The sequence below is a fragment of the Zosterops lateralis genome (assembly GCF_965231275.1).
Source record: "Zosterops lateralis genome assembly, chromosome: 4".
NCBI lineage: Eukaryota > Metazoa > Chordata > Aves > Passeriformes > Zosteropidae > Zosterops > Zosterops lateralis.
In genome coordinates this window covers 67,892,639-67,908,383 of record NC_139765.1, presented here as the reverse complement: position 1 = coordinate 67,908,383, position 15,745 = coordinate 67,892,639, and the positions used below count along the sequence as shown (strand labels likewise).

At 41.3% G+C, this 15,745-nt stretch overlaps 1 protein-coding gene and 1 long non-coding RNA gene across 2 annotated transcripts in view; one reads left to right on the top strand and one right to left on the bottom strand.

Annotated features, from left to right (window-relative positions):
* The window catches only part of LOC310909031, a 264,699-nt gene that overhangs the window by 94,687 nt on the left and 154,267 nt on the right, over nt 1–15,745 (bottom strand). The window lies entirely within an intron of this gene.
* Nucleotides 963–14,991, top strand: SEC61A2 (SEC61 translocon subunit alpha 2). Its single transcript, XM_083858737.1, has 12 exons — nt 963–1,030; nt 2,550–2,617; nt 6,345–6,410; nt 7,871–7,949; nt 9,538–9,669; nt 9,810–9,919; nt 10,540–10,693; nt 11,671–11,831; nt 12,822–13,019; nt 13,231–13,422; nt 13,562–13,638; nt 13,935–14,991. The coding sequence occupies exons 1-12, from the start codon at nt 1,024–1,026 to the stop codon at nt 14,119–14,121; spliced, it is 1,431 nt and encodes a 476-aa protein (XP_083714863.1). The 5' UTR covers nt 963–1,023; the 3' UTR covers nt 14,122–14,991.

Here is a 15,745-nt window from a genome sequence, read left to right as displayed (position 1 = left end):
TCTCACCCGGTACCGCAGCAGCAACAACATCACAGAAACGTCAAATCCCCGCAGGGTGAGCGGTGAGGTGTGGTCCTTCCGAGCTTGGCTGTCCGGCCAGCTCTGCTCTTCAGACACCATACAAACGAGTTATCTTTTGGGTCCAGATTTCAGACACAGACGTGACCTTGCTTGGAAGAATGGAGCGGACTCACACTTGGTGTTACTTAGGAAGGTTTTAATTCAGGGCGAAGCCCAGGTGGTCCAAGCGTGAGTGGTTGCGAAGCTTTTGGCTTGCCCTTATCAACATGGGCGTTACAGATGGAAATGAAGGGGAGGGGTTTAGGTACAGGGGGGCTGGACTTTGACATGTAGGGGAAAAAGCGGTATGGATGATACCCGAGGCCTGGCAGAGCCACCTGCCTTGCAAGAGCCATCAAATACCGGGGAGTGTCCATAGATGACATACGATGGGTCCACAATGGCCTAGGCCAAGGCTGTTAAGAGATACAATGGGGATGGCCCGGGCCTATGATGTGAGTTGATTACAGTGATCAAGGGAAACAGGTGGGGGTGGATGAACACTTAGAGAAACTTAACAAAAATTACAGACATTTTAGAAAACCCAAAATGCACACTGCAACGGTGAGGGGCGGGGAGGGGCTGAGGGGCGGGCAGGGGTGAGCGCTGAGGGGCGGGAGTTTCCCGCGCCCGGCCCGGGCTGAGGTGTGGCGCTGAGGGGGCCGTGCCCGCCCCTCGCTCCGCGCGGAGCACTCCGGGAGCGCTCCTTCCCCTCCGCCGCCGCCCGCCCTCAGCCCGATCCCCCCGCGGCGGCCCCGCTCCCCGCCGATCCCGCCCGTCCGGCTCCCCTGGCCGGGGGAAGGGCGCGGGGGGCGCTCCGTGAGGGCGGTACCGCCGCGTCCTCCCCCCCCCCGCACACACACACCGGGCGCGGGGAGGGACGGCCCGTCCGCAGCGCGCGTCACGTGACGGCGGCGACACAGACGGTGACAGCGCCGGGACCGCGGCCGGGCCGCCACCGCCATGGGCAGTGAGTGCGGACCGAGCCGGGAGGGAGCGGGCCGGGAGCCGGGCCGGGGGACGGCGGCCCCGGCAGCGCGGGAAGGACGGGGCCGGTGGGCCGTGGTCGGTGATGGGGAGCCGTGGTCTGGGTGCCGCCGCAGGCAGGGCCGGGGGAGCCGAGCAGCCGCTCCCCGCACAGGGTCGGTGCTGCCGGGCACGGCGTGAGGCCGAGCAGTGCTTCATGGTGGGGTGTCCTGTTCCACTCCAGCCCTACTACATACATCTATATATACGCACTATATATAGGTGTGTAGCATATATACCCTATATACTCATACATTTGTGTATGAGAGTCTGAAGGGAGGGTGTCAGAGGATGGACCAGGCTCTGCTCAGTGATGCTGCCCAACAGGACAAGAGGCAGCGGGCAGAAACTGATGCCTAGGAAATTCCACCTGAACATGAGGAAGAATTCCTGTCCTGTGCGGTGACCGAGCACTGGAACAGGTTGCCCAGAGAGGTTGTGGAGTCTCCCTCACTGGAGATATTCCAGAACTGTCTGGACACAGCCGTGTGCTCTGGGATGGCCCTGCTGGAGCAGATGAGCCCTGTGGTCCCTTCCAGCCTGAGCCATTCCAGGATGCTCTGGGATCTTGTTCACGGCAGAGCTGTGCCCCCCTCCTTGGAGAGAGGTGCACCTTCCAACAAACTGTGTGAGGGCTTGGGATAGATAGAGGAGACATATGTCACATGAGAGTGTAAAGGTAAACATGGCACTACAACCAAAATGTTACTTACAGTGTAATAAATGCGTTCTGCAGTGTAATAAATGAATTCTCTTTGAAAAGGAACCAATAGTGGGTTTTTATGTCTCTCCCAGTGTGTTGGGGGCTGGGAATAATGTTGAAGTTTTGGAGGGCAAAGTCCCCACCAATCACATATGCTTTGAGGTTTTTTTCTAAAATAATTTAATTTTCTTTTCCCCAGAAAAAGAGCTCAAACTGTTGAGCTTTTCTGTGTTTTTAAAGGGAAAACTGCAAAGAGAGATGTATTAAAAACTAAAATAAAATCCCCTGAAATTCCAATCAGAATAGTGTTCCACTCATTCAAATTACAATTTCTCAACCTATTTTGGTGATTGAATTATTTTTTCAACTAAATAATTCAGTAAACACAAAATTCTATTCTCTGCGTGGGTACCTTTTGATGTCAATATCGTTCTGTGTTTAACTAGCACAGAGTGATACTAGGTCATTTATTTTTAGGTGGAATACAATTCAGTTCACTCCTGGTGATACACACAGCACTACTTCTCTAAAATTATTCCAGCTGTGGAAAAAAGAATGGAGCAAATCTGGTTAGAACAAGAATTCTATTTCACAGTTTTTGCCTGGTTTTCGTCTGTTTCAAGAAGAGGGTATTGGTTTTCAGACAGTTTTGGAAGCTAAATAAAGTTCTATGAAGTTTTTTTAAATTCATGAATGTTTGTTAATACATTTTTCTGTCTTCTTTTGTGTGTGTGTGTGTGTCTGTTTTTTTCTGGAACAGTAAAATTTTTAGAAGTTATTAAACCATTCTGTGCAGTGTTACCCGAAATCCAGAAACCGGAAAGAAAAGTGAGTGTCACATTCTGTTCTTACTTTTATTAGTTCACAGAGGTGGAAATACTATGGTATTCTAGTCCAGGCTCCAATATAGATACAGACAGTGTGCTCTAAAGTAGAATATGTTCTTTGGAGCAGGGATGAACCCATGTTGAGGTAAAACATCACTGTGATTCTGAATTCTGAGCACCCTTCTGGTAAGTTGTTCGTTTTATGCTCTTTTTTTTAAAAAAAATCTTAATTCTAGATTAAGTTTATTTAGTTTTAGTTCCATGTGATCTATTTTAATATACTAGGACAGAATCTTTGCTTTCCTGTGGATCCCACTGTTGGCTTTGAGCTGGCTTGTATGTTACTTGGAAAAGGATTGTTCTGTAGATCAGGAAACACAAATTTAATTCTCCTCTTCCCACAAAGTATTTCCTCCACCCGTAGCTGTGATTGACCTTGCTGAGGTGGGAGAGTGATCTGTGGTCCAGTTCAGGTAATTGCCCTGTTCCCCTTCTGGATGTGATGTTTCTCTTTGATCTAAAATCAATGAACTCAGCTCACTTACAGCTGATCTCTCTAGTCCTCTAGCCCTTGAAACTCCTCCCATTTCTTGGCACATTTTCTAGATGAAAAAATAGGTAATTTCTAAAGATCAGAAAGAGACCTGCCCTGTCCAGAGAAAAACCCCAACCAAACACCATTTTTGCTTTCAAAACTCAAGCAAGCACATATTGCCCACGTGACAATCTAATTATAGGAACAAATTGACCTGTCATAATTATTGTCATGACTTCCATGAAAATTCCTTAAGACCTAAATGTTGTTTCTTATTTTCTTAAAAGGGAAAGCTTAGCTGGGAACATGATACCATCTCAGAGAATCCTCTGGTTAATGAGAGGTTCCCAGAGATTAGGACTGGATGCAGAGGTGTTTGTGCCAGTGACCATAGCTGAGTCTGCCGAATTGCATGGAGAAAATACAGTGAAAAATTATGATTATGGCCCTCTGGAACTGATTTTTTTTAAAGATTAGGACTTATCCCATGGCTCTTTGTTCCATCTAGGTGCTTTCCAGCATCTTTCAGCTTTGAGACGGGTTTCTAAACAAATTATTTAGGTCAGAAAAAGGTGTTTTCAGAGCAGGAATCTCTAGATCCAGATCCCCATTCCAAGGCTTGGATGCAGCAGGTCTGGTAGGCAGGTGCCCATCTTTGTCTCTGCAATGGGGAACCTTGGTGCAATCTCCTGGTGCTGATTTATGGCACATCTGGGATTACTTGGTTACAGCCATCCTGTTTTTGTCTTGTGAAGTGAGTGAGGACAGAATGCTGACACAAGCCTACAGACACTGATGTTTCTGTAAAGCTCACTGGCAGATGTCATTTGCCAGAGAGGAAGAGGGGCTTGATCTGTCCTTGTTGTCCATCAGCAGATGAAGGATGCCCAGAGAGGTGCCAAGATTCCTGTCCTATTTGGGTCACTTTGTCTTTATTGCTATTTAGGTCGCTGTCTAGACAATGGCTGCCAGTTGCCAGCTTTGTACAAATTTAAAGTGAAAATGTAATTGGGATCATCTTTCCCAGGCCAAAGAGCCTTTTGACCATTTTCAGTCATGTCCCTTGCTTCTGTGTAGTTTATCAAGTGATTTAGGTCATTCCATATAACTCTAATTCTCTGTAATTTATTGTTCTCTTGCAAGCTGTCACGGGCAGATATGACCAGTAATGGTTTTAGTGAATTGGTTTAAGGCCAGGATAAGAAATTTAGATAACCAAATAGAAAAGGAGATTCATTTTCATTAAGCATGTATTGATTGTTAAGTGAAGATGATGTTTTGATTCAGTTAGGCTCTCACTGAATCATTTTGCCATTCTCGTTGATGAGGAAAGTGGTTTCTTCTGTCTCTGGGGAGTGTTGCTTTTGTGTTTTGGCCAACTTGATTAGCAAAAGTGATTGCTACTTTTGTAGTTACTAGAATGGGCTCACACTTCTCTCATGCACAGACTTGCTAAGTAGAACACACTGTTCAGAGCACCAAGATGATAATGCTCAAGTCCCTTCCTTTTCACATGATTTAAGAAAAATGTCAAGGGAAGAAAATGTCCAATTGAATCAGATCAGATGGTGAAATTTACTGTGCCTGTGCTTGTTAGCATTTGTGGCTGGAATATTTTGGTACCACTCTGCATTTTGCCATTCCTGGCGTGTGGATTGGGATGACTCCATTTTCTTTTTTGTTGTCTTGACTCATAGAGACTGTTTTCCTTGTGAATAACTGTGATTTGGGTGATGCAGATTTCCTCTAGTGCTCATATTCACCACAGTTACAGAGAGAACCAGAGCAGCTTTAGACCTTCACCCATGCCTCTGGAGCCAAGTTTAACTGTGAGGCTGTAGAGATAATTTGGTAAAGCATTTTTGGCTTTAGAAAACTGTGCTTAAAATCTGAATTGTGGAGTTCAGACTTGGTAAAGTGGGTCAGCACTGCATAGTCTAACACAAGGTATTGTTTGGGTTTATTTGCTGCTGTCACTGTTTTTCTTTTTATAACTCTGTGCTGTAAGTATTTTTAGCATCTGTCCTCTTTTAAGAGTGAGGCAGTAGCAGGAAATAAATTAAATAACCTGGATTATTTTGCTTCTAAGTGCATAGTTTCACTTATAAAGATGTAGACTGAGTTTTCTTTTGCATGAGGACCTGTGCTGCTGCTGCATTGGTTTGTAATTTCTCATTTGTGGATGTTCAGTGCCTCTTAAACCAGGCACTCATCCTTGTTACTTCTCCACAGACAGATTCAGTGGTTGGAGGCAGAGAGCTCCAACCATTTCTGCTGTTTCTCTCTTATGTGTTAGTTCATGTCATGTTTTGTAGCTGCTCTGCAGTGAACACACTTAACCCTCAGGTTTACAGTCCCTGGAGGAGAGGTGGGAACCTGGACATAACCCAGAATCTCAGCTCTCCCTGCCCTCCTCAAGTGCATTTCTTTCTGTCTCATGCTTTGAGTAATCCTCTGGCTCAAACTTAAATCTTGTGATTCTTCTCTTCTTGCACCCAGCACTAATTAGAGGCACCTCAAATGTTGTGTCTCTGAGATTCTCTCCAATGAATTAATGACTAGGGATCACTGGTCTGGCATTCTTTTTAAAGTAATATATAACCTACCTCAATGAAAATATTTTGGAGGAAATTTTTGGTGTATATCCATGAACATAATGATGAATTTAAAGATTCCTCTAACACCCTTTGAAGAACTTAATTCTAAATATTTTGAATTGCTGTCAAAAACTCAAGATTCTTCTGGTTTTAATCATGTGTCTTCACAACAGTTCAGTCCCTCTAAAAACTTCATAGTGCTTTAATTAACCTTCCAGCCTTACAAAACTTCTGTTGAAGTGCCTAGAGCACTAAGTACTGAAGATAAGTTTTTGCATTAATCTTCCATGTTTGTTCTGGTAAGTCCATGATTTTAGCCATGCTGTTGCTCTTCTGTAAATATCCACTGTATTAGAATAGTGTAGATAAAATATATTCTAGTGACTGAATGTCTGCCAGTCCCACATAAGTTACCTTTGTCTTTCTCTCTAAAATCTGAAATTATATTAAAAATAAATTCCAGTGAGGAGTGATGCTTTATGGTTTGATATCTTTGCATTGAGTTTTGACTGATAACAGCATTTAGTATTGTTGTGAGAGTGCAGTGGAAGTTCTACATGCAGTGAACATGTTTGTGTCTCCACTCTGTCCTGTAGATCCAGTTCAGAGAGAAGGTATTATGGACAGCCATCACACTCTTCATTTTCTTAGTGTGCTGCCAGGTAGGTGTTGATGTTGTCTGTGCTCAGAAAATGTGTGTTCTGTACATAAAAGTACCGTGAAAGTATGAGATGTTCTTGTTTCATGTTGACCTACCAGTTTCAGCTTTTATTTTTATGTAGAAGTATTTAAAGTTCAGTTCAAAAAAACCTGGTTCTCTGAAATGGTCTTTAGTGCTGAGCATAGATGTTTTTAGGAACTATTGCTTTATATTTAGTCAGAAATACATAACCTTTTTTTCTTGTTACAAAGGTCCTATCAAATAATGGTAGTGGCTGCAGGGTAAACAGCCAAGGAAATTATTTATTGAGCAGCATAAACAAACCAAGCAATTCAAAAATGCATTGTTTACCCTCTGTTCATGGCTACACTTAAATTTTAGCTCTCACAAGTGTGAAAACTAAATCAAGTGACTTTTTACCAATTTCCTCTTCAACAAACTGATGGATTGTAAAGATTACAGGAAAATGTTTTTGTGAAGTGTTGAAGTTGACATTTGGAGTTTTTTGCAAATATCCTGGTAAAGTTGTTTGCTAAAACTCTTCCAAAATGCCTGTCTTTGTAAACATTTATGTGATCTTTATTACTCATAGTTGTAGGCGTTCCTAGAGCCTGTTCTTGGCTTGTAAACAGTGGAGGTTTTTTATGTTTTTCTTTAAAGAATACCTGGATACTGAAGAAAATGAGAATCCATGGTTTACTTGATAGACATTTTTTAGAACTTACAGACTTTCTGGAAAATTCAAAATGAATTGTACATTTCAGAATCAGGGTTTTTAGCTTATGTTTATTAATGCAGCCATTCCAGACTGCAGAACAGTAGTTTAATAGTTTTTGTTTTCAGCTCTGAAGGACTGTTTAAAGGCTAAAACCCAGCTCTTGTAACTGTCTGTTTTTTTGGAAGGGGGAAGTGGGAATGATACTAGAGCTAGAAGAACATGTAGTTTATCTGGGTTTACTAGCAGCTGGAGGTATGCATAATTAGAATTTTGCATCTATATGAGAGATAGTAGTTGAACAAGAAAAACAGATGGTGCAGATTAGAGTTTTCAGAAATTGATCTCCAAGATTGCCTGGATTCCTACTCTACTGTTTTGGTGATTAGGAAGAGTTATAAAGAGCTGAAAATCCCTCACTATTGACATACAGAATATTGGAAGTTTTGTATGAACATGTCTGGTATTGGCATTTCCATGTGGGATATTTCAAAACATATTTCTGTCTCTAGAATTGCAATATTTAAACTTCTTTCTAGGAGTTTCTGCTTTTTCCTATGGAAGGATCTTAGTTTAGTCCTCTGAGTTATGCCCCAGGATTAACTGGAGGATTAAAAGAGATGGTGTCAATACCTTATTAAAAAAAACCCTAAACAATGTAACAATTGAATCATTACATGTTGAGATTTTATATTAATGCTTGCTAATTGTGTGTAACTGTTTAATGCTGTTGTGCACTTTGACAGATCCCTTTGTTTGGAATCATGTCATCAGATTCTGCAGACCCCTTTTATTGGATGCGAGTCATTCTTGCATCAAACAGAGGTTGGTACTCACTCCTTTCTCTATTGAGAGCAGGAGAAGAACATTTGGCTGTTAAATTCCACACCACCCAAATGTCAGGTTGGAACACTTTGTAAAGTTCTTAACACAGATGGAATTGAAATCAGTACTTGAGCAGTGCTTCATATTAGGAATGGGATTTCTTCGAGATGCAAATGAGGTTAATACTGATTCACAACTTTTGGGATGATTCCATTCAGGATTTTAGAGCAGTCTCTTTCTAATTAATATATGGCACAGGGAATCTTCTGACTTTCCAGTTAGCAGCTGCACTAATGTGAAGTACAAGGGTGTTGATTAGGAAATGCCTCACCTGTGCAAGTCAGTTACACTTCATAATAGTTTGGCAGTGTTATGGGTGAGTAACTTTCTAGGTGGGAAAGCTGAAGGCAGAGATGATTAGGCATAAACTTCAGCAAAACCAAACTAATGCATTTTAGAAGGGTAAAGTGGAACACAACCAAATGTATAAGATTCAAACTAATGCTAGAAGTCTGAAACTTAAGATGGGTGACCAGTCATGCCTGACTCTAAATGAGGACACTGATCTCATCTGTAGCTTGGAAAATTGGCTGGAAGTAAGAAAATCACTGGAACCCTCTAAGGTGAAGGTACTGCTTACTTAGGAATAGCAAATTTTGTTACACCAGTGAGGATAGTAAGGTAAAGAACTTCTCTGCTTCAAATTCTCCTGCAGAGTTTGCAGAATTTGGTGTGTCCCTAGCAATGTATGATACTAAATATGTTGTCCACTACCCAAACAAAATAGTAACAGTGGCCAAGAAAAGGCTAGAGACACTGAAGGCAATAAAAAGCAGAAGTGGGAAAGTGAGATTTCACTTAAGTCAACTGATGAGAAGTCATTGGAGGATGTGAGGTGAATGCTAAAGCTTTTGACATCCTAATTTTCTGGCTGCTGGAGGAATAGAGATTTCCATGACAGGTCATGTAATACTTAACATGGAAACTCCAGGATACAAGTATGAAAGAACCAAATTATAATAATTACTTTAATGTTTTTCCTCTTGGAATTGTATGCACCTGGGAGTTGGTACTTCAGTGACACAGTGCCAGTGAGTTGGCAGAGTTAAGAGCAGCTTAATGACAGTCTTTGTTTTGTTAAGAACTAATTCAATCTCAACTAGAGCCAGTCATTCCAAGGGCAGTGTTCTCAGAAACTGTGGATCTGCAGCATGTTTTTGTGGTCTGCAAAATTAAACTTTTGGAAAATGTGACATTGAAGCACTAACAGAATAAACAGCCAGGGACAAGATGCTGTCCAGGGAAAGGTTCCTTGAGGATATGCCAGAAAAGCTGAGCTTCAGTGTTAGCATGGTTCCACAAAAATATTTGTAATTAAAAGCTACATGAGTTTTCCCTGCTGCCTTCAAAATTACAGGTTAAACACAGCAGCCTTTTGTGAGGCCCATAACTGTTTTGCCATATCTGTACAGGAATTATTGAAAGCATTATTAGAAAAAATTGTTCTTGGTCAGGAACCTTTGAAGAGGCCTCATGTTTTACGAGAGGTGCTGGAATGGCAGTTGTTTTAATTTTTCTTCTTTTCTAGGTACTCTGATGGAATTGGGTATCTCACCCATTGTGACATCAGGTTTGATCATGCAGCTGCTGGCAGGAGCAAAGATCATTGAAGTTGGTGATACTCCAAAAGACAGAGCCTTGTTCAATGGAGCTCAGAAATGTAAGCACTGTTCCAATTAAAATTACTGAGTGTGTTTTTATTTTTGGGAAAGCAGCCTGCCTAAGTGATATTAGATATGAAATTTCTTTGGTAGGTGTCTTCAGATTTTTTAAAAGGATTTGCTTTCTCTCTTGTTTTAGTATTTGGGATGATTATTACCATTGGGCAAGCCATCGTGTATGTTATGACTGGAATGTATGGAGATCCTGCTGAAATGGGTGCTGGAATTTGTCTTCTTATTATAATTCAGGTTTGTAAAGAGCTATTTTGTGTGTAACTGAGACTGCTTAGAGACAGTAAAGCTGGTAGGAAAAATCTTTCTGTGTCTGGGTGACTTCAATTTATTTATTTTTAATGCTGCAAACCGTCATTATTAGTATCTGTCTAGATATGAGAAATTCTAAATATTCCATAAAGGAGGAGAATAATGGAATAGTTAATATCAAAAGTATTTCAGGGAGGAGTGGTGCTTAATTGAAAATACAGGAATTGGTGGAGTTTGGAAACAGTAGCTGCTCTTCAATGCTGCAGAGCAATTCTCACTAAATGGCACAGCTGCAGCTTTGAGACATTCTCCTGCAGAACAAAACAGTAAATACACAAACATAAACAACTTTTTTAGAAAAAAAAGTTATTACTGAATAATCTGTTTGCTGTGTCTGCCTTGAAAAAAGGCACAGAGCTCACTTGCCAAGTGAGATGTGCAGGCCTTGGTGCATCAGAGGTCAGAAACACTGCATGGATGACATTTAGATGAAAGACTTAATGATCACTCTCCAACATGATGAAAATACTGAAGCAGGGAATTGAAACACAACTCTTGACTTGATTTATTCTTGTTTCTGCTCAGTTTTGTTTCTTTTCTCACAGCTGTTTGTGGCTGGTTTGATTGTGTTGCTGCTAGATGAGTTGCTACAGAAAGGTTATGGATTGGGGTCTGGTATTTCCCTGTTTATTGCTACCAATATCTGTGAAACCATTGTGTGGAAAGCTTTCAGTCCCACTACCATCAACACTGGCAGAGGTATGTGTGCTGTTACAGTCAGTCACAGCTTGTTTCAGTGGGTGTATCCTGCACATAAACTATCAGGTGTTTATTGGTTGGCATTAAAAAAAAAAAGTTCTAATGTGTGGTGATTGGCCTCTGAAGTCAATTGTCCAGTCAACATTGAAGATGAAAATGTCTGACTTACATGGAGATTAATACAAGTTTGCTGATTTGAAGTGCAGCAGTTAAAATGGGACTTCGGGCCCCTTGAATGAAATTTTTTGTATTTCCATACTGAAATAGTCTTGTTTTAGCATCACTTAGTCCATGGAAGTAGAGAAGACAGGAAATGCTGTCCATTCAGAGGAGCTGTTTGTGATCCAGCTGTTGTTTGTGGCTATGGGATGCTTTTGTAGTTGATGCCTCTGAAATATTTTAAGCTGGTTTGATTCTTCAGAGGCTGCATTCCTCATTCCTCAGCCAGGCTTTGACAACATCTGGTTGTTCTGAGACCCCTGAAATAGCACCTTTAGATACAGCATCAAGAAATTAACTCATTTACTGCATTCATTTGAAATCTTGAGCCATGCTTTTAGTTTGCTTTAATTTGAATTTAATTCTTAGTAGTTCCCTTGCATTTTTGTTACTGTTCTTCTAAAAGCTATTTTCACCTTGTTTATTATTTCTTCTGAACATCCTCCTGCTCCCAGAAAAGAAAGGAAGAGAGTATTCTTTCATGTATGTGACTTTGATGGTTTTTTTATTTTTGTTTTTCTAACCAGGAATAATGTTTTTTTAGATCATTCTACATTCCATAACCTAAAAAAGAGTCCTGTGACATATAGGTCATAGTCATATGTGACTATGTGACAATAGTAACATATTTGTTATAACAAGATCCATGGCCAATTGAATCAGATTTTGTATAAAATTTCCAAAAGAAAGGTACTTTTAAAAAGCTGCTTTTAATTTGGAGATTAACCTTTCTTTTTCACTTTTTTTGCTTCATGCAGGAACAGAGTTTGAGGGTGCTGTGATTGCATTGTTCCATCTCCTGGCCACACGAACTGACAAAGTCCGGGCTCTGCGGGAGGCGTTTTACCGACAGAACCTGCCCAACCTCATGAACCTGATTGCCACAGTGTTTGTGTTTGCTGTAGTCATTTATTTCCAGGTAAAACTCCTCAGAGCAGCTCTGCAGGGGTAGGAGTGGACACTACAGTCATTGGGAAAAGATGGGAAGGTTTAAGCCAGAGTAACTGAAGTATCTTAGTTTTGAGAAATGAACTCTTTCTCTTCCAGTGTTGTTATTTCAGTATTACCTCTGTGACAGGAGAGCTGTAAAATATTACAGCCAGGCCTGCTTGCACTCACTTTGTAATCTCACATTCCACTGAATGACATACACACTATGAGAATATTTTAATAAAATGGATTCTGGTACTGCAGTGGTTGCATCACACCAATAATATTATTAATATTCATCATTGACTGAAAAGAATACTTTTGGACAGAGTTGGAGAACTTTGTTTCTTTGGGGTTTGTAGCTTGTCAGTTTTTCCCTAATTTTCTTGAAACATTTTAATTAGTGTTTCTTTTTAAATCTAAGTATCTTTTAAAATGGACACCGAAGGAGGATCCAAATGGAGATTTTGGGAGTGGGAGCAGCTAAAATGGGATCTTTAAATTTTTTTTCATTAAGTTGTTGAGTCTGAATTTTGGATGGGGGGTGGGGGAAGAGAAAAAAGACGAGGTTTTCAAATTCATGTGGCTTTTCTTGGGTCTACTCAGAAAAGATCCTGCCCAGGAAAACTACACAAGAGCCTGCTGGTAACTGGCTAGTTTGGTTGGAAACCATTACAGGCTTTTATCAACCCCTAATCTATAAAATACATTCTACAGGAGTACCAGTTAGCAGATGAGAAACCATGTTTATGTGAAAAGAATGTAATACAACCAAGCAAGTAACACTTTTAAATCCTTAAAATTTGTAATCCAGACTGTAGCAGAAAGCCTTTGGGTTTTATTATCTCAGACCTTGCAGTCCTTGTTTATCTAGCAAGAACTGCATGGTCCGGAACAGCTCTGGGGCACACTGGGAACACACTGGGAATACCCTGTGTCTCAGAAGTGAACCCTGGTGCATTTGTGCTCTTTCCCACAGGGATTCCGAGTGGATTTACCCATCAAGTCTGCGCGATACCGTGGGCAGTACAGCAGCTACCCCATCAAGCTGTTCTACACCTCCAACATTCCCATCATCCTGCAGTCTGCCTTAGTGTCAAACCTCTATGTCATTTCCCAGATGTTGTCTGTTCGTTTCAGTGGCAACTTCTTGGTGAATTTACTGGGGCAGTGGGCAGTAAGTATTCTGTCACATTTTACCTCATAGAATTATTTGCATTTGTACTTTGATGTGAATCTTTGGTATTTAACCAACTGGAATACTTACTTTTTAACATTTGTAAAGAAAAGCTGTTTCAAACATCAAAGAGGAATTCCTGTATTAATACAAGATGGGAATGTGGGAAGTCTGTGAAAAATAATTTACTGCCTTTTTCTTCCACTCTCAGGATGTCAGTGGAGGTGGCCCTGCTCGCTCCTACCCTGTTGGTGGCCTGTGCTACTACTTGTCTCCTCCAGAATCCATGGGTGCAATATTTGAGGATCCTGTCCATGTAATAGTTTATATAATATTTATGTTGGGATCCTGTGCATTCTTCTCCAAGACTTGGATCGAGGTGTCTGGCTCATCAGCAAAAGATGTAGGTGTTCTACCTTAATCCTTTCCAAACAGTGCTTCTGGTTTAGAACTGACCAGCTACTGACTGATCAGTTTATCTCAGTAATCATCAAGTGACTGTGAAACACTGCAGCAGTTTCATAAAATAATCGTTTTTGCAGGTTGCCAAGCAACTCAAAGAACAGCAAATGGTGATGAGAGGCCATAGGGATACATCAATGGTTCATGAGCTTAACAGGTAAGGAAATGCTGACGTCCAGCTGGATGGTGAAGAGTGCTGGGGAAGTGTCAACTAGAGCAGAGATTGTCAGAAGAATCTGATACCCGTTTCCACTACAAAAGGGAAGATTCTTCCATTCAGCTGTTGCCTTTCTTAGATTTGCAAAAGAGGTTATAGCAGCGATTAGAGATTAACCTGTACTGTCTTTTTTTTTAAGTAACATAATGAGGGATTTTGAGTTGAATCTTTTCCATGTTTTTAAAAGAAAGATACCTTGGTTATTACCTTCTTTCCTGTTTTTTCCTTTCTTACAGATACATCCCTACAGCAGCTGCATTTGGTGGTTTGTGCATCGGTGCCCTTTCAGTACTGGCTGACTTCCTAGGAGCCATTGGCTCTGGCACTGGCATTCTGCTTGCAGTCACTATAATTTATCAGTATTTTGAAATATTTGTAAAAGAACAGGCTGAAGTTGGAGGAGTAGGTGCATTATTTTTCTAGATGTCCAAATATTTTATGGTTTGTGTGGAAGGGAAAGTATTTTGACAACATGCATCATTTAGTCCAATAATGCTATTTTCTTTTTACTTGTTTTCAAGTGCTACGTGTCCCATTACTGTAATGGGCATTGAGCAATGCCTGTGTGCAGCATTAGTACCAGCTGCCTTAAGAATAAAGTTTACATTATCTTGTTTAAGTATTATCTAGTGTTGCCTGTAATGCTGGAAACAATTCATCTACCTTGCTGTTCAGACACTACAGTGAGATGGTAAAATGTATCAGTTTGAGAGTGGTAAAGGTCTTTGCACACAGCAGTAAAGTGTTAAATCAATTGCCCTGTCCCTAATAGGAGAAAAAGATACCTGAGTTCAGATTGCCACACTCCAGTACTCCTGACAAAATTTATTTGTATCTGTATTATACATTAATTTTTTTATACTTTTTTAACTTGCATTTCCCCACCGCTGAACTCAGCACTCCTTATTCCTTTTTGGTGCCTCCAGCTGGGCACCTTTCTCTGAGCTCTGAGGGTGGGCAGGCAGACATTTACCCGTGGCTGATACTCATCTCACCTGTGAACTGGTCCTGTGGTGGATCTGCCAGTCGGGTCCTGCCCCGGCCCTCCCGCGGGGCAGCCGCCGGCAGGGCCCGGCCCAGCAGTTCTGTTCAACCATGTACTTGTGAAAACTGTGCCACTGAAACTTCATGTCCACTTTGCTTTTGTGAGTCTAAAGAACGAGGCCTGGTTCCTAAAGCAGTTCATAGGAGGGAAAAGGGGGAACTTTGGCGAGTTCCTGCTGAAAATTTGTCGCACTTTACAGCGGCGATGTAACAAATGTACGTGTTAGACAATAAACTTATTTAATTAAACCCTCTCCTGTATCTTGTCTCTGCCAGTTGTAATTCATGTGCAGTCTTTGGTAATTTCTACAATGCCCTTCATTTTTATTTTCCTTTCTAGAATATAATTGATTAATTTTTAGCAGCCACAATTAAAAAAAACAATCCCAAGATTCCTCCTCTTAAGTCATTGACATTTTCTGCTCTGCTGTAATCGCTTTTTCCCTTTGATGTCACATTTCTTCTGTCTTCTTTCACTCTTAACTTGAAAGTAACTTTGTGTTGTTTGTGAAGGTAAGCAATTTTCTGTTCCAGAAAGTCTCCCTGATTATGCACTCTCGTCCTCATCCGTTTCTGAGGCAAGACCGATTTTGATGTGTGTTTATTAAAACTCTCAGATCCTGACCTTTCAGCAGTGGTGGCTGTTTGCATAATTAGTAGCAGCCCACTGTGTGCAGATGCACTGAAGGTTTATTTGGGATAAGATGTACCCAGCAGTGATTTGACTGAATGAAGGTGGAGCCTGGGTGCACATGTGTCCTCAGGAGGGGGAAAACTGCAAGGCTGTGCCCTCTCAGGGCACATAAGTGACCTCATGCCTTCAGCAGGATCCCCTGGCTGGGCCTGCACTGTGCACCAGTGGCTGGTGGTGTCATAATCATTATTTCAGACCAAACAAACCTGTTTTCTCTTTCTGCATAGTTTAGTTAGGGCTGGGAGAAGGAAACATCATGTCTAAATTGTAATAGGAAGTTCTTTAAATTGCCATTTCAATTACTTCTGC